The sequence below is a fragment of the Oncorhynchus tshawytscha genome, linkage group LG01 (genome assembly GCF_018296145.1).
Source record: "Oncorhynchus tshawytscha isolate Ot180627B linkage group LG01, Otsh_v2.0, whole genome shotgun sequence".
NCBI classification, from domain to species: domain Eukaryota; kingdom Metazoa; phylum Chordata; class Actinopteri; order Salmoniformes; family Salmonidae; genus Oncorhynchus; species Oncorhynchus tshawytscha.
In genome coordinates this window covers 29383852-29410033 of record NC_056429.1, presented here as the reverse complement: position 1 = coordinate 29410033, position 26182 = coordinate 29383852, and the positions used below count along the sequence as shown (strand labels likewise).

The window sequence follows — 26182 nt, the reverse complement described above, 5'->3', positions numbered from 1 at the left end:
TTTCTGAATCGGACTGACCTGCTGTTTTCATACTGGCCACTTCCAAGTCATGCCATTAAACGAATGAAACCATTAATTTAAATCACAATTCCCGGTTAGAGAGGACCATCTTTCCCCGCCAAATCAATCCAGTATGGGTAATTGCATATGTGGAGTGTCTGAAAGTGGGTGTGCGAAATAAGTGGGAGGATCAACATAAGTGGGTAGCTAATTGGGCAGATTGGTTGTCACTCAAGACAGTTTTGTGTGGCTGCTTGCGGCTTCCTTGTAGTGTTTTAGTTAACCCGGTTAGGATAATTCATGTGGCAGTTAGGAGAACTAACATAGCAGGTTATGAGAATTAACGTGGCAGCAGTGACGACCCGTCATTCAGGGCAGGTGGGGCAAAAAAAAAAATATATAATATAAATATATATACACATATATATATACACATATATATATATATATATATATATATTATATATTACATGTTTTGCATGTTATTTTGACATTAATATGTGTCACATATCAGTTTACAAACAATGTACTTTTTAAAATCATTGAGTTAATAATGCCGCAAACAAAGAGTAAGGCAGCTCCAAAATATTGGCGTTTCAGCCTAACCCGGTGCTTTCTGTGGTGGTGGGGCAGCCTCATTCAAAACAACTGGAAACTGGGTAAATCTCAAACTCCAGCGAGTCCAAGACAAATGGGAACTTGGAAAAAAGCGAGCTCTGACTGAGGAAAATACGTTTTGAACGGTCATCCAACTCAGAATTCCAACTCGGGAGGCGACGTCAGAGTTGCCAAGTGGCGTAGTGGTCTAAGGCACTGCATTGCAGTGCTAGCTGTGCCACTAGAGATTCTGGGTACGAGTCCAGGCGCCGAGACCAGGAGACCCATTGGGCAGAGCACAATTGGCCCAGCATCGTCCAGGTTAGGGGAGGGTTTGGTGACTCCTGTGGTGGGCCGGGCGTAGTGCACGCTGACATGGTCGACAGGTGCATGGTGTTTCCTCTGACACATTGGAGCGGCTGGCTTCCAGGTTAAGTGGGCATTGTCATGAAGCAGTGTGGCTTGGTTGGGTTGTGTTTCGGAGGAAGCATGACTCTTGACCTTCGCCTCTCCCGAGTCCGTACGGGAGTGCAGCGATGAGACAAGTCTGTAACTACCAATTGGATACCACGAAATTGGGGAGAAAAAGGTGTAAAACATTTTTAAAAACTCTGACCTGAAGATCCATGACATTATGATTTAACTTTGTTTTTTTATTTAATTCCCAGTTGTCTTGAAAGCACCACAAATCCAGAGAATGCCAGACTTGGATGACAAAGTTTGCACTACCTTCCTGTTCAAGTGAGCACAGCACAAGGGGAATCCAAATGTCTTGCATAAATTATGTAATATGCCAAGGATATATGTACAGTGGGGCAAAAAAGTATTTAGTCAGCCACCAATTGTGCAAGTTCTCCCACCTAAAAAGATGAGAGAGGCCTGTAATTTTCATCATAGGTACACTTCAACTATGACAGACAAAATGAGAAAAAAAATCCAGAAAATCACATTGTAGGATTTTTAATGAATTTATTTGCAAATTGTGGTGGAAAATAAGTATTTGGTCAATAACAAAGGTTTATCTCAATACTTTGTTATATACCCTAAGGAAAGTGGGCGGGTGCACAGTGCACTATTAGGATGATAGTTTCCCCGAAAGTAAATTGATGTTGCCAACATTATATAATTACTCCTGTCTAAATAAAACCATTCAAAATACTACACCAGGGAGCATGACTTAGACACAGAGGATCATTAGCTTTTAAAAAAACCTTAATTATCACAAGTGTGTAGTCCTTTTTGGTAAACCCACAATTTGGGTAGTGCGCATGGCAGTAGGTCTAGCTGTGCTGTTAGTGAATAGCATCTAAAATATGTGTGACGATAATGTGTTTAGTATCATTTAAAATGTTGAGACAAGAAGAAGGGGAGGAGTGTCTTTCTCCAGAATGCATGCACTCAGCTCTCCAGAATGCATGCACTCAGCTCTCCAGAATGCATGCACTCAGCTCTCCAGAATGCATGCACTCAGCTCTCCAGAATGCATGCACTCAGCTCTCCAGAATGCATGCACTCAGCTCTCCAGAATGCATGCACTCAGCTCTCCAGAATGCATGCACTCAGATCTCCAGAATGCATGCACTCAGATCTCCAGAATGCATGCACTCAGCTCTCCAGAATGCATGCACTCAGCTCTCCAGAATGCATGCACTCAGATCTCCAGAATGCATGCACTCAGATCTCCAGAATGCATGCACTCAGATCTCCAGAATGCATGCACTCAGCTCTCCAGAATGCATGCACTCAGATCTCCAGAATGCATGCACTCAGATCTCCAGAATGCATGCACTCAGCTCTCCAGAATGCATGCACTCAGCTCTCCAGAATGCATGCACTCAGCTCTCCAGAATGCATGCACTCAGCTCTCCAGAACGTGTTCAGCTGTCTCCTGCCAATTCTTGCCATTCATTGTTTCTTTGTGTGAATTGTTTGCCCTTTATATGTATTTTTTTTAAATAAATAAATTACCTGTCACCAGAAAACCTAGTACATGTACCTTTAATCCCCCATCATTGTGTTATATTAATTTATGTTAATGGTGTATTTAGGCCTACTGTTCTCATTCTCGGACTGGAAATGTTGTTTGCGGAGTTCACAACCTGCAACACTTGTGAGAAACCATTACCAGTTTTGTCATTTTTGTCATTGTATTTTGTTTGGAGTTCTCCATGTGTCTGGTTTCTCTTTCCTGATAACTTGAGGGAGCATGTACGCCTGAGCATACACAGAAGTAGGCCTACTTAATAGCGTGGCAAGGCAAAAGTAGGAAAGTGCCCATTTGGCAATGTCTGATTTCTGATTGTCATAACTCACCACGTCCACCACTAATAAACTGAGTTTCTCAGAAATGTTTTCTTCACCTCACACAGTAAATCAACAAAGCCTGTTTTTCTATTCATCAACTGCAGCAAATGATTAGTTCCTCAGTATTTGAAAAATATTTCCAACACTCCCAGCCTCGATAATCATCAAGCCTCAGTGTGAAAGAGCAAAATACATAATATGACCTAAAGTATGTGGACACTTGCTCGTCGAACGTCTCATTCCAAAATTATGGGCATTAATCTGGAGTTGGACCCCACTTTGCTGTTATAATAGCGTCCACTCTCCCGGGAAGGCTTTACACTAGATGTTGGAACATTGCTGTGGGGACTTGCTTCCATTCAGCCACAAGAGCATTAGTGAGGACGGGCACTCATGTTGGGCGATGAGGCCTGGCTCGCAGTCAGCGTTCCAGTTCATTCCAAAGGTGTTCAATGGAGTTGGTCAGGGCTCTGTGCAGGCCAGACAAGTTCTTCCACACCGATCTCGAAGAACCATTTCTGTACGGATCTCGCTTTGTGCACAGGGGCATTGTCATGCTGAAACCGGAGAGGTCCTTCCCCAAACTGTTGCCACACAGTTGGAAGCACAGAATTGTCTAGAATGTCATTATATGCTGTAACATTAAGATTTTCCTTCATTAGAACTAAGGGGCCTGACCCGAACCATGAAAAAAAGCCCCAGACCATTATTTCTCCTCCACCAAACTTTACAGTTGGTTCGATGCATTGGGGCATCTGTGAGCTTGTGTGGCCTACCACTTCGCGGCTGAGCTGTTGTTGCTCCTAGATGTTTCCACTTCACACTAACAGCACTTGACCATATACAGTACCAGTCAAAAGTCTGGACACCTATTCATTCAAGGGTTTGTCTTTATTTTTACATTGTAGAATAATAGTGAAGACATCAAACTATGAAAGAACACATATGGAATCATGTAGTAAACCAAAAAAAAGTGTTAAACAAATACAAATATTTGAGATTCTTCAAAGTACCCATCCTTTGCCTTTATAACAGCTTTGCACACTTTTGGCATTCTCTCAACCAGCTTCATGGGGTTGTCACCTGGAATGCATTTCAATTAACAGGTGTGCCTTGTTAAAAGTACATTTGTGGAATTTCTTTCCTTCTTAATGCGTTTGAGGCTATCCGTTGTGTTGTGACAAAAAGACCAAGTCCATATTATGGCAAGAACAGCCCAAATAAGCAAAGAAACGACATGATGGTCAGTCAATCTGGAAAATTTCAAGAACTTTGAACGTTTCTTCAAGTGCAGAGGCAGAAACCAAGAAGGGCTATGATAAAACTGGCTCTCATGAGGACCACCACAGGAAAGGAAGACCCAGAGTTACCTCTGCTGCAGAGGATACGTTCATTAGAGTTTCCAGCCTCAGAAATTGCAACCCGAATAAATGCTTCAGAGTTCAAGTAACTGACACATCTCAACATCAACTGTTCAGAGGAGACAGCGTGAATCAGGCCTTCATGGTCAAATTGCTGCAAAGAAACCACTACTAAAGGACACCAATAAGTAGAAGAGACTGGCTTGGGCCAAGAAACATGAGCAATGGACATTAGACAGTTGGAAATCTGTCCTTTGGTCTGACGAGTCCAAATGTGAGATTTTTGGTTCCAACCACTGTGTCTTTGTGAGACGCAGAGTAGGTGAACGGATGATCTCTGCATGTGTGGTTCCCACCGTGAAGCATGGAGGTTGTGTGATGGTGTCGGGGTGCTTTGCTGGTGACACTGTCAGTGATTCATTTGGAATTCAAGGCACACTTAACCAGCATGGCTACCACAGTATTCTGCAGCGATACGCCATCCATCTGTTTTGCACTTAGTGGGACTATCATTTGTTTTCAACAGGACAATGACCCAACACACCTCCAGGCTATGTAAAGGCTATTTGAGGAGACTGATGGAGTGCTGTATCAGATGACCTGGCCTCCACAAATCACCCGACCTCAACCCAATTGAAATGGTTTGGGATGAGTTGGACCGCGGAGTGAAGGAAAAGCAGCCAACAAGTGCTCAGCATATGTTGGCTGTTGGAAAAGCATTCCAGGTGAAGCTGGTTGAGAGAATGCCAAGAGTTTGCAAAGCTGTCATCAAGGCAAAGGGTGGCTACTATTTAACACTTTTTTGGTTACTACATGATTCCATGTGTGTTCTTTCATAAAAAATCCCATGACTGAGTTTGACTGGTATTGTATACTGTAGTGTATCATGATCTGATTATTCCATATTTCCAGGGGAAATGTCATAGGAAAGAAAACAGCCATCTGTCCCGAATAGGCTAGTTGATACAATGTTGCACCTAGCAATAGCTCAAGTCAAGACAGATAAAAAGGGAGGCAGACAGGCAGAGTAGAGAGATTGTGAAATGTTTTCTACTGTTTTAATGTCGGCTTTAGGCCTATATATTTTACTTAATTGATGAAGTTATAGGCGTGCTGCCCATTGGCCTATAGGCTATCTCGGAGTTGCGCTTATTTCTTTAGCCACCAATGGATCAAAGTTTACATTATCAATGTGTCCATATAGCAGAGGCTGGTGCTCTCCTTTATTTGAATTTTAACGTTTAGATTATCATTTTACTTCAGATTGATGATTAACCACATGACAATTATTGAGCAACGAAATGTTATTGAAATTAAAAAGTGTTCCACAATAATGCAAATATAAAATAATAACTGGCACGCAGATCAGTAGAATTGGTAGGATAAATTGTAAGCTTCCCCAAATTTGAAACTCATGAGCTGCCTATGGTGTTCACTATAACACTCATTTAAAAAAATAAAATTGATCGCACAAGTGCGTGCACACATGGGAGGTACAGTGGGAAAGAATGTGCCCATCAACGGATTCCTTCTGGCGCCGGCCCTGACTGAAATGACAAGTGTTTGAATGAAATTGACCCATTCATGACACAGTAGACAACAGTTTCTCAACTTTTTAAAATTGAAATGTGAGTTTATACAGGGAATCTGAGGACTGGATTCGATCCGTATCGCAGAACATCCGACATAGGCAGCGTGAATGCAGTCTCTGTGGACGCGGGAACATTGCCTTTAAATTTCAACGTGGATCTTGCGCGATACTTATGCAATACGAATTGAATCCAACCCCGAATGTCATGTTGGTGAATATAAAAAGGTGAATTAACAAAAACTATCCCAAAATGGTGTGGCATATATTTTTTGCAACACTAGCCAAGTTTTCCACTAAATCCAAACCTTGACATACAGAGGCACCTCTCTTAAATAGATTCATTTACAGAATGAGAGTCATTTGTTATAAATATCAAGGCGCATATTATACACAAGCAATTATAAATGCATTGATGATACAATTAAAATAACAAAATTAGCCCAAACTAAATCAAGCAGAAATGCAAAGACACAAATTATATTGGCAAACCAAGACATTATTGGCACATAATGATACATGAACAAATAAAAGCACATTCAAAATAAAGTATAACTTTAAATGAATAGGCACTAGTTTGATAATTTCTGGCACACCAATACCATCCCTATGAATCTCGGCACTCCTCTTTGATTCATTTTAAAGCACAAGAGGCAAATGGCCACTAACTTATACAACTTCCATTATTATCTTACTTAAGATGTCATGATAATGTATTCTCTCCGTCTTGACATAACATACACTGACACAATATTGTTGCAGGTTTTAAATGAACTACATCAAGCCTTTTCTGCATGCTCTGATCTCAGGGTTACAAGTGCGGAATTCTATATGTGTTAGTGGGAGCATGTCTGACTATACAGTAGATATTGTAACTGCACATTAAACCAATGTGGGAGAGTAGATGGAGCTAACCAACCAATCCAGAAGTAGATTTGGAGTGAGACTGTGATGGCTACCAGTGATTGGCCCAGTTTGACATGACTACTGTCTACCCAGCTCTGGAAAATATGTGATAGTCAGTCCAGGTTAAGCCATAGTTATGGTTAAGATCAGAGATGGGGCTTTGGCCTGTTTCTACCAGTCACCTGTGTGTTCAACATAAAAACACAAATGTCCTGTTATTAAACCATCTAAAAAATACTTTGGAGAATAAGCTTTGCAGTTGAGGTTCAAAATGTTCATTTTTTACAAATTATTCAAATCAATAGAAAGCGAATGCTGAAAATGTATATTTGGAAAAGGAACTCTTTAAATAATTATTTGAATAAATAATGTCCCAAACTAACATTAATACATTCTAGTTGTTTCACAAGTGGACAAAAACTATGATTTGACAACACAACCATACAGAGGTGAGTTCACTTCGTAAAACATTCACAACATTTCTTTAACATTAAGGGAACACTTCACCTGCACAGCATCATCATAGAGATCTCTAACCAAGGCATCTGTTAAGAACAGACTGCAAAAAGAGAAATGTGTAGAAACATTTCAACCTGAGGGAGGTGAAAAGATAAAAGCGACGAGGGAAGGAGTAAGGGAGAGATGGAGAAAAGCATTGTGTGATTGACTGATGGCTGAACAGACACCCCGAGGCATGTGACAGTGCCCTCTGGAGGCGCCGTGATGCTGGAGCTCGGCTGGTTTCTTTGGCATCTCTGGGCTTCCGCATGCAAGCCCTGCCTGGCCCCTTCCGCACGCCAGCCCTGCCTGGCCCCTTGGTTAGTGCTATACAAGACCCTTGGGACATCCCTACCCTAAACCTATGTTTATGTTATGCATGATTGAGGCGCTACACAAATTTGACAATCACACCCTCCCACATAGCCTTAATATTAACTCCTGCAGAATTAAGCATTTCCTGAAGTAAAATTATACACCAAATGTAGGCAACATTTTGACTCAGGAACAGGAGTGGAGAAATCATTTTTGTTCTTTTTCACAGCGTTCGATTTCCTGACAAATATCCTTAGAAAATGTTGCACAGAAAATCATTCCTGTTTATATTTTTTGTTATTGCATTTTCTCCCCGGTCCCTAAAAGTCTTACATCCGCAAAATAAACAGATGACAGAAAACTAGCGATGTCAACTAGATTGAAGCGTTCATTCTACTGATTAATGGATTTACTTGGTCTTCTAGGGCTACATATAATGAAAGAAGGGAAGCTGCATGTATCTAATTATAGACAAGTTAAATAACAAATAGCCTACTAAAATGTTAGAAATTATATGCAGTAACATATCTAAATTTGGCACAAAAAAAATCCTGCACCCCCTGTCAAAAAATAGTTTAGCTGGTTTCGAATATGGTATACAGCGCATTTTCTATATTAGCGGGTAAGGGTCAAGTGCGGACCTCAGATTTTCACATTGTCGGGCGGTTCCGGATGGGTTATTAGCAGTTGCGGGCCACTAGTAGGAACGTCCTAAGGAACCGGAATAGCACGGCCCCTGGCCCCTTCAGAACCTCTCCACACAGATAAACACACCATGTTGCTTCAGCTGTTCAGATCATGTTGCTCATGATAGTACGAAGAATGTGACTTGTGTCTTTGATATAGTTTCTTGATTCATGGTAAAAGTAATCTTGGTTGATAAAGTGCCGCATTGTAATGTTTGTATGCCTCTTTGTGCTGATGAGAGAGCAACAGTGCCCCCTGCTGGCCATGCCAGCCTCAGTAGCAGCCCTCTCTCCAGTTCTCTCCGCCACTGTAGGTCCGTGGGGCAGGTAAAGACCTGGGCACGAGAAGAGCCAGAGAAACAGATTAGTTCTGCCAGTACGCAAGAGTAAAATAAAGTCTGATACACCTGTAACCAACTAAACTTGCTTTGAAGTTCTGTGTAATGTGTGTACCTACCTGCGTACTGGCTGGGCCAGTTTGCTGCGAGGCACAGGGATGCCACCTCCTCCTCCTCCTGCACTGGGCCGGGGCAGGCTGCTGCGTGCTGGGCCCAGGGAGCGTGTGGGGGTGGAGGCTCCAGAGCCAGGGGTAGACGTGGCCTTTACAGGCTGCCTCAGGGCCAGGGGAGACGGGGTGGCTGGGGTTCGCAGCTTACTGGGAGAAGGGACTGGAGGGGCAGGAGAGAGAGGAGGAGACAGGTCAGTACAGTACACTGTAGTATGAAGAGATGGCTTATAGATGACACGTATTATTCCCACAACAGAGGTCTGTGGTCTCAGTGGCCTTCCAAGCAATGAACACCACAATGATCTGAGGCACATATGATACAAATACAATGTGTATGAGGAAAATGGAGATCATCACCTAATATGCATTCAGAATCAATCTTCGAATAAACTAATGTGATGGAATTTTGCATTAAAATCACAATAACCATATAAAAATCAAGAAAAATATAACGACGAATGAAAACGAGGCCTTGTATAAAGTCTATACAAACTGTACAAACTCCCACGATGCTTGTTCATGTGTAGGATGAGGCACACATGCCCTCTAGTGACAGGAAGGGCACAGATAATACCACAACATTAACACATCACATCATGAGAGCACAATCACAATATATAAAAAGTAGGGAGCATGATCAGTGAGTACTCACTGAAATCCCCTTCTTCTCCAAAGCAACAGGAAAGATGGACTAAAAGATGAAGACAGGAGAGATTGGACTTCATTCAGGACAGCAGAAGAAAGTTTAGGATCGTGGATGGAAAAAGAACCTTGGGACTAAAAAGTCTCTTCGAGCCCTATACTAAAAAGCAGACCACCTAGTTACCAATACAGGTCTATACGTAAACTAATCCATGGACAACTTCAAGTACACTGGACAAAACGCAACATGCAACGATTTCAAAGATTTTACTGAGTTACAGTTCATATAAGGAAATCAGGCAATTTAAATAAATGAATTAAACCCTAATCTATGGATTACACATGACTGGGAAAACAGATATGCATATGTTGGTCACAGATACCTTTTTTTTTTTTAAATGTAGGGGCGTGGATCAGAAAACCAGTCAGTATCTAGTGTGACCATTTGCCTCATACAGCGCTTCACATCTCCTTGGTATAGAGTTGATTGTGGCCTGTGGAATGTTGTCCCACGCCTCTTGAATGGCTGTGCGAAGTCGCTGGATATCAGTGGGAACTGGAACATGCTGTTGTACACGCCAATCCAGAGCATCCCAAACATGCTCAAAGGGTGAGATGTCTGGTGAGTATGCAGGCCATGGAAGAACTGGGACATTTTCAGCTTCCAGGAATAATGTACAGATCCATGATAATGGTGTGCATTATCATGCTTAAACATGAGGTGATGGCGGCGGAAGAATGGTACGACAATGGGGCTCAGGATCTCGTCACGGTATCTCTGTGCATTCAAATTTCCATCGATAAAATGCAATTGTGTTCGTTGTCCTTAGCTTATGCCTGCCCATACTATAACCCCACCGCCACCGGGGCACTCTGTTCACAACGTTGACATCAGCAAACCGCTCGCCCACACGATGCCATACACGCTGTCTGCCATCTGCCCGGTACATTTGAAACCAGGATTCATCCGTGAAGAGCACACTTCTCCAGCATGCCAGTGGGCATTGAAGATGAGCATTTGCCCACTGAAGTTGGTTACGACGCCAAACTATAGTCAGGTCAAGACCCTGGTGAGGACGACGAGCACACAGATGAGCTTCCCTGAGACAGTTTCTGACAGTTTGCGCAGAAATTATTTGGTTGTGCAAACCCACAGTTTCATCAGCTGTTTGGGTGGCTGGTCTCAGACGATCCCGCAGGTGAAGAAGCTGGATGTGGTGGTCCAGGGCTGGCGTGGTTACATGTGGTCTGTGGTTGTGAGGCCAGTTGGACGGACTACCAAATTCCCTAAAACGGCGTTAGAGGCGGCTTATGGATATTAAATGATATGGCAACAGCTTTGGTGGATATTCCTGCAGTCAGAATGACAATTGTACGCTCCCTCAAAACTTGAGACATCTGTGGCATTGTGTTGTGTGACAAAACTGCACATTTTAGAGTGGCCTTTTAGTGTCCCCAGCACAAGGTGCACCTGTGTAATTATCATGCTGTTTAATCAGCTTCTAGATATGCCAGACCTGCCAGGTGGATTGATTATCTTGGCAAAGGTGAAATGCTCACTAACAGGGATGTAAACAAATATGTGACCAAAATTGGAGAGAAATAAGCTTTTTGTGTGAAATGGAACATTTCTGGGATCTTTTATATCAGCTCATGAAACATGGGACCAACACTCTACATGGTGTGTTTATATTTTTGTTCAGTGTAAATGTGAAGCTTACGCTTGATCTAGTCATCCAACCAATCAGCAACCATCGCCAAAAAGAGGAATGACTGCGATGTGGCTAACCACATCAGCTGTGCCACCAGAAACTGAGATTATTTTAAACATAATCTAAAACAGCCTTGAGGTTTAAGAGCCCAAAGGCATTCCAGAGCCACAGGGTTTCTCAGCAGGTTCTCACCATCACCACTAGGGGGAGACATGAGTTGTCTGTTCTGCTCAGACCAGACCCAACAGGCTCATCCTAAAAGAACACCATTGAGACACAAAAAAAAACGTTCAGGACCTGACGAAGTGACTATCCCACAAAACAATTACTTGCCTTGCAAATCTGGAGACAACTTTAACAAATTTCCTGGCACATTGTATTGGGTCGAGTGCATGCAGGAACGTCACACAGCCAACCAGTCACGGTAAAAAGCTTTGCTTTTGGTAAAGAACGTGGTAATGTGTGTATTACTCAGGATGTGTGTGTATATAGGGGACTCTTTACTCATCACGTAGATGATCCCAGGCACTGGCAGGCTGTTACCTCGGAGGGAAGAAGGGCTTTGGAGGTGCTGTTTGGGTTTCGGGGACAGCAAGGATCGAGAGGGAGTTCCTGTTTGGGATGAGCGAGGGGGGGTAGAGTACCGGGAGTGGAGTGGAGTGGAGGAGTGCTGGGCTACTGGGGAAAAATGGAGATGACAGTTGGGGAGAAACAGAGTCAATCCTTTCTGTTTTGTTACTGTTAGTGGACCAGGGAGAAGAGGACATGAGATAGGGTTGAACCAGGCAGCCAGGAGGGGTTGTGGTAGCCGGTGGGGCCACTGTGAGTCAGCCACGCCGGGCTTATAGTCGTTCCCAGCCAAAGGTAAAAGAGCAGCCTGAAATGCTATGGGGTGCTGCAGTGCAGCCAGACATTCACAGTCCACAGAGACAGAGAGAGAGACTGCCAGGGGTAAAGTACTTCCAGAGCTGAGCTGGGCCAACACTAGGCCAAACCACTACCAGTGACTCGGTAGAAAGAGAGGAGTGGGTGAAAGGCAGCGCATGCTCTACTGTCAGATAGAGAGGCAGGGATAGTGGTGTCATACTGCCCACCAGACAGAAAAAGCCCAGCGAAGTACAGGAGACGACTCAGTGTCAAGAGCAAAACCATACAACAGTGACACAGTACAGGATAGTACAGAACATTACGGACATTCACAAAGTGGTCCTATTCAAGCTCAGGCATGCCCGCTTCACTTACACATAGTTCATCATTATCAGTGTATATAAAAAACTGTTGAACAGATGAACTGATACAGATTACACATGTCATTTGTCCAGCAGCCGTTTCACCTTCAGGTGTCTGAGTGGGGATTAGTTATATGGATTAAAATACAACACTACCATCACTGATTCACTGTGGTTTTTTTTGTCTCATTCTAGAATTATAGTAAATGGCCACTCCAGTTCCAATTCAGTTGGTGGATATTTCTCAAGAGCATTCAGTGTTTTATTCAGTTCTCTTTACATTCTAAATATAAATCCTCACAATAACCTACTTTTTTTGTTTTTAATCTCTTGATTCTAATTGATTTAAGTAAAAAGGAGAAGAGTGCACAGAAGGAGAAATTATTAAAACGATCAAACAGAGAGATCCCCAAACCATCAAAGCCAAGACACTAAAAAGCAAGGGGTTTAATAAGGCGGAGCACGAAACACTACTCCTATCATTACACTGCTGCTGTTGAATATGCTTCAGAAACAATTATCAGTATACAAGACCGAATATGAAAATGAAAGCATTTCTCGGACTGCGATTCCCGAGTGAACATGCGATAGGGATATTGTGTGTGTGTGTGCATAGTACTCACTGGCAGACTGAATGACTGCCTGGTGTCTCGGTGAGCTTCCGTTTGGCACTTGCAGGTTGGACTCACAGCTCCTGCTGTTCTTGACGGGCTCTGGGCCCTGCTGGGCCACGTTGGAGCGGGTCAGGTTAGGAAGACTACGCCCCAGCTTCTCTACAAACACCACAGCAGAGGAAAACAACCTAAAACAGGACTGAACAGATACCGTACACAGCGGTCCTCATTTGAATCAGAAAGGATAGACCATATGAATCCATATAGTTTGTCTTTCACATAACAATGAACTAGCCCCAACACATTTCCCCTCTCTAGTCTAGTCACTCAATCCCCCCTTACCTTCGTTCTTCACCACGTTGGTCTGCAGGTCTTGGGGGGCGTGGCCCTGCAGGGAGTGACGTGGCGCCTGCAGCCGGCTGATGATTGGCTGCGGGGAGCCCCCGGCTGTGGTTGTACTCCAGGGAGCGTGCTGGGGAGCGGGAGCGGGGGAGTTCCTGGGGGAGGCGCGGGGAGTGTCTGGGGGAGTGGGAGAAGCGGTTCGAGGGGAGGTGGAAGGCGGGGTGTACAGCCTCCTCATCGTCCTCTAGACTCTGGGCGTCCAGCTCCTGGTCACTGAAGGTGCTGCGTCTCAGAGAGTGGCAGGACGAACCAGAGCTACGCCTGGAAGCTGTGGCAGCATAGTCCTGCCGAAGACCTGGAAACACACACAGAGGGACACGTTCAGAACATATAGCACTAGTACAGCCTGTACAAAGAAAGTCAGTAGAAACACTCAGCATCTGACAGGTGAGTAAAGGGTTTGTAGTAATATTGTGGAATATGAGAGACGAGAGAAAACCGCACGCTGCTCTTGCTATCACTGTTCTTTATTAAGCTTCACTCATCGGCCGCCAGGCCTTCCGTCAGAGCTTTTGTCAGCGGTTTTTAATTTTGCACAATTATGTACACATTGCTCCACCCCCATCCGTTCTGTGCATCGAATGGGGTTGGAGTCAAGGACAAATAAACACGTGTTACCAAATAGAACAATGTGTGTACATAAAACTTTATTAAACACTTCTGAAAACCCACAATGAGGACATCGACCTATCAAGTAGGTTTTCATAAATCATTGGGTACAGTGCAGGTAGGCTGAAGCGATTAATGACAAGGCATTAGTTCAGGTTCACATTTACAACATAACATGCATGGGCATTTCATCATTAAGACCTTTTGGGATTACTATCTGGAGGGTAAAAATCCTAAAACATTCTCTTTTGCTCAGAGTATAGTTTATAGCTTTCTCTATGCCACAAAATCTAAAAATGGTAGAAATATTGTGTTTTTGGTCGTTAAAATAATCCCTGTCGTTTCTCCTAGTTGAACTGGTAATAGTGGACAAACGGACAGAGTTGATTGAGAGAAGATGGTACGTACTCTCCTCCTGCATGCGAGCCAGGATCTGTACATCAGTGACGTCGTTGAGTTTGTACGTGGTGGAGGATCCCACAGAATCCTCGTCCATCTCCGAGGTGCTCAGCTCACTGTCTATTGAAGACTGAGGGCTGACCGGTGGGGGGTTCCTCTCTCTCTCTACTGAGCCACCACGCTGCTGCTGAGCTGCTGGGGGACACATACACACACACACACATTTATATTATTCATACTTAAAGAACATAAAGGGATAGAGGAGAGAGTTAAAGACCGGCATATAAAGCCTGTGTACAGTACCCTGGTGGAGAGGGGGCATCAGCTGCTGTCTGACGATGGGCACCCTGCTGGGGGTGGAGGAAGGGGAGTTGAAGCCGCTGCTGTAGGGGCTGTTCACTGTGTTTGTGCTGTATGGGCTTCCGTAGTTCACCTGGGGACTATAGGGACTTCCATACAGGCTCCTCCGCTTGTTTGCTGTGGAGAATGAAGAGAATTGCTATGAACATGCTGTGCTGATATGGTCCCTTTACCCAGACAGTGGGTGAAGAAATTCAGCTTACAAACTTCTACAGATGCACCATTGAGAGCTCTCCAGAGGGTGGTGCGGTCAGCCGAACGCTGCCTGCCCTCTAGGACATTTACAGCACCCGGTGTCACAAGAAGGCCAAGAAGATCATCAAGGACCTCAGCCAACCGAGCCACGCCCTGTTCACCCTGCTACCATATGGAAGGAGGAGACAGTACAGGTGCATCAAAGCTTGGACCGAAAGAAGCTGTTTGTCAGTCTAGTACCCTGCCCTGAACCTTAGAAACTGCTTCCTTATGTACATAGTCATTGAACACTGGTCACTTTAATAATGTGTACATACTGTTTTACCCACTTTATATGTCTATACTGTATTCTAGTCATGGCTCATCCTATTTAACTACTACTGTACACACCTTTTCTTGGACTCTGACATTGCTAGTTCTGATATTTTTTTATTTCTTTGAACTTTTTGGATTATGTGTGTATTGTTTTGTATTGCTAGGTATTACTACACTGTTGGAGCTAGAAACATGAGCATTTCGCTGCACCTGCGATAACATCTTCAAATCTGTGTACGCTTCCCAAAAAACTGTGATTTGATAGCCTATAACTACATCACATAAAGGATTGTTGTACAGCCAGCAATCTAAATCGTAATGACCAATGAATCACTGAGATAATATCTTACATGGGAAATCATTGCAGGCATTACAGGTTGCCCCCTTCGAGGGAGTAGTTTAATCACAGTGAGTACGGTTACATGCACACAATGCGATTAGTGTGAATAGTCAGATTAATATAATAGTTTGATTAAAACATTTACATACTTTGCCAAAATAACGATTTCCCTAATAATCTTGTTTACGTGGACACATCTGAAATCAGGCTCCCTGACGGCACTCTGATAACAATGCAGAAAATCACCACTCAAAATAAACGTTCTACCACAGTGAACATCTTAGATTTGATTCGGAGTTCAGACATGTACAGTTTTGTATGTGAAAACTTCTTCTAAAACGTATACATTCAGTTGATCCGAACTCACTCCACTCGCCCTAAATAGGGAGGCTCGCGCGACTGATGCTATCAGATGGGCAGATCAAATACACTGCTGGAACACCCATTTAAGGTGTTCACATGTCCTATAAATTCAAAAGATTGCTTAGAAAACCAGGCCATTTAATCGCTGTATGCCGATTAAGATAAGTATGGTGTTTACATGACTATTGCATAATCTGCCTACTGACATAATCAGATGAATATCGAATTGTTATTGGGAATGCAAGCGTACTCAATGTGAGCCAGCTGACATACACATGCTGCATTATACCAACCACTGACACAAACACTAATGTGCACACAGTCACACACCGTCTCTCGGAGACTCCTCTCTAGTGTGTTGGAACTGGTGCACACTCTAGAGTCACTTAAATGGTATGGCAGTCGTAGGCGTCTTTATCATGGACTGAAGAAAGAGTTAACAATACGGCCCATTCACTCAGTAGTACAGTCAGAGCGGCACAATGCAGCACTGTGATACCCAGCTATCCACAGAGACTCCATACAGCCTGCCAGTCAGTCAGTTAGTCCCAGGTAGGCAGACTAACCATGGAGCCTGCCTCAGCTCAGCCATTAGACCAGACCTGGCTGCTCTGACAGGGATACGACTCACTGGCCAATGGCCATCAGTGTTGACTGCTATACTGCAGTCCCACTAGGGACAGCTCTGCCCGCAGTGCTGCATACACTCCAATCTCCAGGGCCACTTGTTTGCTCATCACCCTCCATGTGTTTACACAGCTAGATGATGACTGGAAAGAAGCCTTTTATTATCAACTCACTCCTTTCTTTCTTCCCTCCTTTCCTCATCTTCTGATGCTCTGCACTCGGCCATACAGCATTATTTAGGAAATAACATGTCCACTCAACTCACTCACTTCCTTCAGAGATCAGCCATTGAGGAATACTAGGATCACAACAACATGACACTACCACAGTACCACCTGCATGCTTAAGTCTTAACCAGGGACACAAGCACTCAACCACAGACGTACACACCTCTCGATCACTTTGTCCTCTGTGGATTCCCAGATAGGTCAGACACTGAGATTAGCACGGGCTTATCTAAAACCAGGAACTCACCAGAGACAGAGGCGTCTGTAGGACAGATTCTGTCCAGACTCCCAGTGCTGAGAGAGCGCTCTTTATAGGTCAGATATGTATAACAGTTGTGTTGTGGTATGATAGACATTATACCTATAGGCCTACATACAGGATATAGGTTCTCGCACACAGAGACAGCTGAGAGGGATCAAACACAGTGAGTTAAAGGAGGGAGGTTACCTGCCTCGGAGTGGCACCTCCATGTGTCCGCCGTGACGCTGAACACAAGCCCTGGCAACACATTGTGGGGGTCAACCTCTGACCTCTGGAGACAGACATAGCGGAGTGTGTGACCCCTAAAGTGGACATCTATCAGGTGCTCCTAATAGGGAGATTACTGCAGTTGTGGACTTACAAACCACAAGGAAAGGACAGCGTTTCAGAGGGTGCATTCAGTGCTGTTCCCCCATGTATCCTTTGGTGCCAGACTAGGGGTCAATGATTTAAGGGCTAGGAGGTGGTCAGATGGAGCAGCTTAGCTCTACAGTAAATCAGGAGGAGGAGATTGGAGACAGCCTATAGTCAGTGTGTTGCTGGCTGGGTCTCAGCAGGGATTTGCAGCACAGGGACCAACTAAAATAGTGTTGTCCTAAAATACTGTGTCCTAAAACAAACCATGCTAAAAAATATTTTAAAAACACCTAGAAATCTAAAAAAATAGATAGGTAAATACATGCAATATAAATGATCAAACTTACTCAACATTTAACACTTTCTCCCTCCATGCTAAAAACTCTTCCATAACACTATGAAGTTTATTTAACCAGGTAAGTTGACTGAGAACACATTCTCATTTACAGCAATGACCTGGGGAATAGTTACAGGGGAGAGGAAAGGGGATGAATGAGCCAATTGGAAGCTGGGGATGATTAGGCGGACAACCTAGGACACACCTACTCTTACGATGAGCGCCATGGGATCTTTAGTGACCACAGAGTCAGGTCACCTGTTTAACGCCCAATCCGATAGACGGGACCCTACATAGGGCAATGTCCCCAATCACTGCCCTGGGGTATTGGGATATTTTTTGGGGTCCAGAAGAAGGAGTGCCTCCAACTGGCTCTCCAACACCACTTCCAGTAGCATCTGGTCTCCCATCCAGGGACCAGAAAAGATCATCAGGAGCAAAACCACTATTTCCATTCATTTGTAGCCAAGATACTAGCTGTAATAAAATCTATTTCCCAGCTGATGGTTTGGCTGCAGGACCTTCAGTTTCCCCTGGAATTAGCCTAGACAGCATGGCGTCAGTGACAGACAGGACAAGCAAACCCAGAGATTGCCAGGTCCGATTAAACAGCTCAGATGGACAGAGAAAAGTCAAACAATACCCGTCATTGAACGCTCCTTAGAGTGAAAAAGGGTTCTTGAGATGGACTGGGCCAGCTAGCTAGGAGCATTTCACATGAGGAGAGGGCAACAGAAGCCTTTATTGTGTGGCTCAAGGGAGCGGAAGAAAATGAGGGGAGAGATGAACAAGTGAAAGAGCATGACTTAGAGAAGACGGAAATATCCAGTCCATTATAGCTTAAGTATGGAAACAGTAGCTACATGTTAGGGTGAGCATGGCTAGATAGCTGGCCTATCACCTTGGGAATAGGTACTTTCTGCTGTAGAGAAGAACTGTGTGGGTGGAATCTGTGGACGTTTGTCCAAGCACTGTTCAGAAGGCTCCATTCTGAATCTAGCCCAGCATTACAGGACTGGTACTGTCAGGAGAGTCCCCGGCCCGGGCCATTCTTTACTTCCTGCTACGCTTTCAGGGTTATAAAGTCATGACAATGCCCATAATACATTTCTGAATTTCTAAACGTTTGATAACACATCGAAACTAGATAGTGTCTAATACATTTATTTAACTTGAGTATGCTGAAAAATAAAAAAAACTATTTGTCCCTGCTTCCAGTTTGTTATGTAACTGGGGCATGGCATTTAAGGGATCTCATTGCTTACATTTCGCAGGGAGTCTAAAGACACAAGCTTGGTTACCATGGACAAGCTAAAACAAAAGTACACACACACACACACATTTCAGTATGCAAGCAATCGCCCTGGGCCTTCCTTCCAACATTTTGGGAGTTTCTCATGGACATTGAAGGCTAAGCCCTCTGAAAGGGTCTTCCATAAGCATTCCAAAGCATTGAACATAATCCTATGATGTGGTACAAATGTACTGTCAAGCTGTGTATTACGTTAGTCATGAGCCAGACGCGACGCCCTGCTTTGTGAAATTCCTTCACCCGTGGAAACAGTCCTCACACGACGCCATGGCAACAGATTTTCACACTCCCGAGAGGGTGTGTCACTGAGGAGCCCACATACAATACAGCCACACAAGACTCTTAGTAGATGCATAGGACACGCCTAGGCCCGCTCTGCTCGTCCTGCGGTCGAAAAGCAGTCATTTAGGCCTGTTTGAAGCTGTCTGACAACTGCCTACCTCTCCTCCCCTCAGGTATAGGCAGTTAGAAGCCAGTCAGCAGGTGGGTCCTTTAACCTTTTGTTACCTGCATATTGTACAAGAGCTTTATAGCCTGCATTGCTGTTTTCTGCTTGTTTACACATACCTAAATAATTTATTGACCTGTTGCTGATAATAAGCAGTGCAAAAAGCAACCAGCTGATTGATCTCTAGAACCTCCCTTTGCCCTTGGAGTGAGGTGGACTGGAGGGGGTTAGGGGGCAGTGATTTGAAGCATTAGATGTCCAAATGAATGGGTAACATTATCCTCTCCTTAAGAGGATATCAACACCACCCATCACCCAAGTAACACCCACCGGAGCCTCAGAGCCTGTTGTGGTCTATGAACAGTCGGAGTTGAACTTCAGTGTGATACATAACTCCAAAGGGCACAGGAAGGGGATGTGAGGGGAACAGGTCAGCTGTTGACTCCATGTCAGGACAGGAACCCCATGGTCCTGCGGGTGCTGTCTGTCTGCCCAGGAAGTCTTTGACTGGGTGTTGCGTAACACCCCCAGTGCCACGTGATCATTCACCGTTACGGAGCACCCGCCGGTTTAGGGATAGCGACCTTCAACAAACTGTTGCTGGATACGATATGTGCGTCACATGAGCATACCTCTGTAAAATTGGAACTGGTCTCACTTTAGCCTTGCTGTCCTGATTGTCTATATTTAGCTGTCATAATACGCAGAGGGATATAGATAGAATCCACAGGCACACTTGCCATGATAATGTAATACATACACTCATACAGCATAGTTCCTACTACAAAACAAAAGCATATTTGTCCTAGATGTGTGCACGCTTGTTTGGAGCAAAGCTGGGAGAAGCGAGGGGAGAAGCAAGAGGGGAGAGAAGACAAGAAACAGGAGAGGAGGAGAATGGAGAGGAGCGAGGTGACAGTACCTGACATGGTGAGGTCCAGTCTGTGGATGAGGGAGCGCTTGGCTGACTCCATGTCAGGACTGGGGTTGTCCAGAGCCTGGCGACACCACACGATGGGACTCAAGGCTTTCTGCCAAGGGCTGTTCAGCTTCGCCTCATACAGCCTGGACAAACACAACACACATTAACACACACACACACACATCAATGGACATGGCACACAAAAATACACATGTTTAAAAGTAGTGCTTGAAACTTTGTTCCTGTGTTTTGTTTATTGAGGAAAAAAGTTTGCTTGCCGTTGGTCTTCGCTGTAGCTGGAAATGCATTGGCTAACATTTGCTCATTCATGGCCCTTTTGCAAGGTGAACAAATCATGTAAAATAACATTTTATTTGTCACGTTCACCAAATACAACAGGTGTAGACCTTACAGTGAAATGCTTACTTACAAGCCCTTAACAAACAATGCAGTTAAGAAAAATTTGACTTAAGAAAAAACATTTACGAAATAAACTAAAGTAAAAATGTGTGTGGTGCAGGGGTACAGGTTTGTCGAGGTAATATGTACATGTAGGTAGGGGTAAAGTGACTATGCATAGATAATAAACAGAGAGTAGCAGGAGTGTAAAAAAAGGGGTGTGGGCCAATGCAAATAGTCTGGGTAGCCATTGGATTTTTCTTTATATGCCTTTTATTTAACTAGACAAGTCAGTTAAGAACACATTCTTATTTTCAATTACGTCCTAGGAACTGTGGGTTAATTGCCTTGTTCAGGGGCAGAACGACAGATTTTTACCTTGTTAGCTCAGGGGTTCCAATCTTGCAACCGCACAGTTAACTAGTCCAACGCTCTAACCATTGCACTCCACGAGTAGCCTGCCTGTTACGTGGATGCAGTAGAAGCCAAGGTAAATTTGCTAGCTAGCATTAAACTTATCTTATAAAAAACAATCAATCATAATCACTAGTTATAACTACTAATCCAGTTTAGCAGGCAATATTAACCCGGTGAAATTGTGTCATTTCTCTTGCGTTCATTGCACGCAGAGTCAGGGTATATGCAACAGTTTGGGCTGCCTGGCTCATTGCGAACTAATTTGCCAGAATTTTACGTAATTATGACATAAATTGAAGGTTGTGCAATGTAGCAAGAATATTCAGACTTAGGGATGCCACCCGTTAGATAAAATACCGAACGGTTCCGTATTTCACTGAAATAATACACGTTTTGTTTTCGAAATGATAGTTTCCGGATTCGATCATATAAATGACCAAAGGCTCGTATTTCTGTGTGTTATTATGTTATAATTAAGTCTGATTTGGTAGAGCAGTCTGAATGAGCAGCAACAGGCCCGTAATCATTCATTCAAACAGCACTTTCGTGCGTTTTGCCAGCAGCTCTTCGCAAGCACAGCGCTGTTTATGACTTCAAGCCTATCAGACTAATGGCTGGTGTAACCAATGTGAAATGGCTAGCTAGTTAGCTGGGTGTGCGCTAATACTGTTTCAAACTTCACTCGTATTTAGATTTGGAGTAGTTATTCCACTTGCGCTGCAAGAGCCGCAGCTTTTGTGGAGCGATGGGTAACGCTGCTTCGAGGGTGGCTGTTGTCGATGTGTTCCTGGTTCGAGCCCAGGTTGGGGCGAGGAGAGGGACGGAAGCTATACTGTTACACTGGCAATACTATAGTGCCTACAAGAAAATCCATTAGTCAAAGGTATATGAAATACAAATGGTATAGAGAGAAATAGTCCTATAAATACTATTTTAACTACAACCTAAAACCTCTTACCTTGGAATATTGAAGTCTCATGTTAAAAGGAACCATCAACTTGCATATGTTCTCATGTTCTGAGCAAGGAACTTAAACATTAGCTTTTTTACATGGCACACATTTTTATATGGCACATATTACTTTCTTCTCCAACACTTTGTTTTTGCATTATTTAAACATGTTTCATTATTTATTTGAGGCTAAATTGATTTTATTGATGTTTTATATTAAGTTAAAATAAGTGTTAATTCAGTATTGTTGTAATTGTCATTATTACAAAAAAAAAAAGTAAATCGGCAGATTAATTAACCTCTTGAAGCTAGGGGGCACTATTTTTATGTTTGGAAAAATAAGGTTCCCAAAGTAAATTGCCTATTTCTCAGGACCAGACGCTAGAATATGCATATAATTGACAGATTAGGATAGAACACTCTAAAGTTTCCAAAACGGTCTAAATTGAATCAGCATCGGCTTTTTTGGTCCTCCAATAATCTGTATCGGTATTGAAAAATCATAATCAGTCGACCTCTAGTCAGGATGCTCTCGATGGTGCAGCTGTAGAACCTTTTGAGGATCTGAGGACCCATGCCAAATCTTTTCAGTTTCCTGAACGGGAATAGGCGTTGTTGTGCCCTCTTCACGATTTCTCCAGCCCTCCTTCATGAATATAATGCTGTCCAGTGGACAAATTGCTAACCAGGCAAGGCAGGCTGAGGCTGGCTGGGATAATGATGACAACAATCAATAAGGTAAGAGACCTGATGATAATCAGTGGAAATAGATGTAATGAGGGGTGATGTAGGTTTGGTGAGTGTTATAACCTGCTTAGGCCTACATCTCATCACAGCTGCTACGGCTGATACTTAAGCCTGCTTTATACTGAGAGAGAGAAAGAGAGAAAGTATCTGTACCAGGAAGAGGATTCTGAGTCAGCTTTGTCTCAGAGACAGAGAAAATCTCCCACATGAGAGTCCTCAACTAAACAACAATAACACTAAGGCCTACTAATAAACAGAAACATGTAGGCCTAGATTCAATACATTATGGGCATTCTAAAAGTATGCCACATGGAGAATCTGACTGTAATCCATAACATTTAAAGAATCAAATTCAACCAGCACTTGTAGACCTATCACTCTAGCATTAGGCATAAAGCTGTGTCACATCCATATTTCTATGGTTTTACATATAGCTTAGCCTAATTATCCTGTAAACATGTGTCTGGCTGGATCCTCCTAACTGTATTTTAGAATGAAAAGCTTAACAGCAGGATGGTGCTGTGCTGTCGTCAAATAGCTGCAGGACCAGACGGCCCTGCAAATTCAGTCTGATGCTAATTCAGGGATTATGGGAATCTATGACCAGGACTGGCAAGCCATCAATCAGTAGTACTATGGGTAATCCTGTGTGTATCACCAGCCAGAGGGCAGAGAGACCACCAGTGGAGTGTGTGGGGATTGGGTTAGAGGGGCAACAAGGAACTGGTACTAATAGGCCACAGTAAACTTCCCAGTCATGCTTCCTCTATCCTCTCTTCCAAATATTGAAGAGTAGTCGAAGATGTTTCTGTATCTAATAAATTCACATAGTGTGTGAGTTTGCCTGCCCTGAGTCAGGCTAGGGAAAGGATCATTTCATCTGATTAAATGACCAGGGGCTGCCAAAGCCCATGCAGTATTACTAACCTTACTGTCTGGCCATAATTAGTTACTGTACCTCCTTTCTATAGCTGGCCGCCTCCAACCTGGGCCTTGACCTAAAGCACAAGCCATTACCATTAAATTACCCTCAAGAGGCCCATAATATGCCAATAAAAACCCTATCCTACTAACCGCACCATGGCAGACAAGGGCCTATCTTTCAGAGAATGAGAGGGGGAGAGAAATGAACACTGACCCAGCTTCCTCATTATAGGCTAATGATTCCTACTGCTCTACTATACAAAACTACAACATCTCATTTATAAACAGGGCTTATTTCACATCAGCTCGACAGTGAGGTCTCATCACTCAACTGTTTCAGGGATTTCCTCCGGTTGGGATCAGCAGTGAGATTTGTTCTGCCTCACAAATCCAATTAAACAGCTCCAGTTTCAAGGATTAGGCTATACTTCTAAAAGTTCATCTGTGTAAGCAACCTAACCCTATAAACCACAAATGCTCAGTCAGTGCACATCAAACAATACATGATCCTGAGATTCAGTGTGGCGTGGCTAAAAACTGTGGCTGGGCCTGGCTATTACAACAATTCAAGTACTATAAGTACTTGTACTATAACATTGTCATAATCATGTAGGCAATGATTTCCCCTCAACCTCGTTTCATATACTAGACTAGTGCATGGTGTGTATTAGTATTGATAGTCCTCCTAACAAAGAAGGTAACCATGGTTGTGGCTGTTTCCCCATAGCCTTTGGTTTGGTAAACAACTTTACATTTCACTGTGCACACTTCTCCCTTCCCACCTGACAGCCTTCTGCTGTCACCAAAATAGTGCAAATGGCCACCATACCAACAGTGCTTCCCTTATCCTGAAAGCACAATACTGTAGACCTACTGTTAATTAACTAACAACTAGCTTTTATGGTACATCATTTGACAGAGTAAACAAGACCACAAAAATGCTAACATTATGACTAAGGCCTAATAGTAAAGGGGTATGATTAGTCCAAGCACAGCAGCAACCACAGAACAATGAATGCCAAATTCTACTGATACAATATTGATCAGGATGTAATGTGACACGTGCAGGTGGTTTGACAGTCCCCACACGTGATCCAATTTCCATTCGGATTTAATTCCATCCACCACCCCTCACCCACTCAGTAATCAAGAATGAACGGCAGACAATCGGTCTGCGGTGTGTGATGACCTCTGTCTGTGGCAAGCTATTGTATTGAGAACATGGCCGTACTGTGCATTCCTATAGCGCAATTTCATCGAGGATTATTTCCCTCCCCCCAAGGGTTTGTCATCGTAGATAATGTCTGGAACAGCTGCGCTCGGCTGTGGAGCTGTCACATATGGGCGCATGATAGAAACACTGGTTGACTAGCTAAATGCATTAGGGCGTACTGTTGTGTTCTCGTTGTTCGAAAAACCCTCAGGCTACTTGAATTACAGATGGTGTATCACTCACCAGCTGTCTTCATCTTCGTTCAGACAATCCATGTCTTCAAGATCGAGGATGTCTACTTCATCCAAGATTGAAGTTTCCCCTTCATCCATAAAACCCAGTGTTTCCCCTGCGTCAGTAAAGTACGAATTGATGCCAGTGAAAGAAGTGGCAGCCGATGCCCCCTCGCCCTCATATGCTCTCCTGAAACTGATGCCATCATATGACAGTCTGGGGCTCAAACAACGGGAGTTTTCCAAAAGCCCTCCATAGGCACCCGTTCCGCCGAACCCCACCCCAGGGAAGCCGACCAGCCCCGCCGCCGAGGCGGCTGACAGGGGTGAGTCATATCCAGCACTAAGGGGTCTATGGTTTCCTGACACTGCTCCAGACGAAGACAATAGAGTAGACCGACTACGGAGCTGCTCGTTTTGCTGTTCGAGTTTCTTTACCAAGTCCTGCAGCTTGCGCACCTCCAAGTCCGCGTTGATGTTTGAGTTAATATCCTCCATAGCTAGCTAACGTTAGCTAGCTAACGTTAGCGCTACCAACCACACAAAAATCCGCGGCTGTATCAGTGTGGTTTTTCGTTTATCCTTTCTCAGCTGGAGGTCAAGATATGTGAGTCACTCTAAGCAATATCACGTTTATACTGAAGAGACTTTGGTGTTCAAATAAGTTATTGGGGTTATGGTCATCTTCTCCAAATATTCGTACACACTGGTAGGGTCGAAAACATTTCCACTATCCCTGTCGCCAACTGTGAAAGACATACAGGCAAGGCTAGGAACGTCACCACGTGAAACATAGGTAACGAGCACGTAACCAAGCGCGCGTTTACAGTATCGATTATACCCCCACAGTATTTACTGTCTGC

At 43.8% G+C, this 26182-nt stretch overlaps 1 protein-coding gene across 1 annotated transcript; it reads right to left on the bottom strand.

The window, feature by feature from the left end:
- Nucleotides 1-5864: 5864 nt before the first annotated feature.
- LOC112249000 (SLAIN motif-containing protein 2-like) lies at nt 5865-26128 on the bottom strand. Its single transcript, XM_042320137.1, is given in 9 exon segments — nt 5865-8590; nt 8713-8923; nt 12970-13119; nt 13303-13408; nt 13410-13657; nt 14380-14565; nt 14674-14847; nt 20436-20578; nt 25330-26128. Coding segments are annotated over 9 exon segments (1767 nt in total). The 5' UTR covers nt 25818-26128; the 3' UTR covers nt 5865-8529.
- Between the last annotated feature and the right edge of the window lie 54 nt (nt 26129-26182).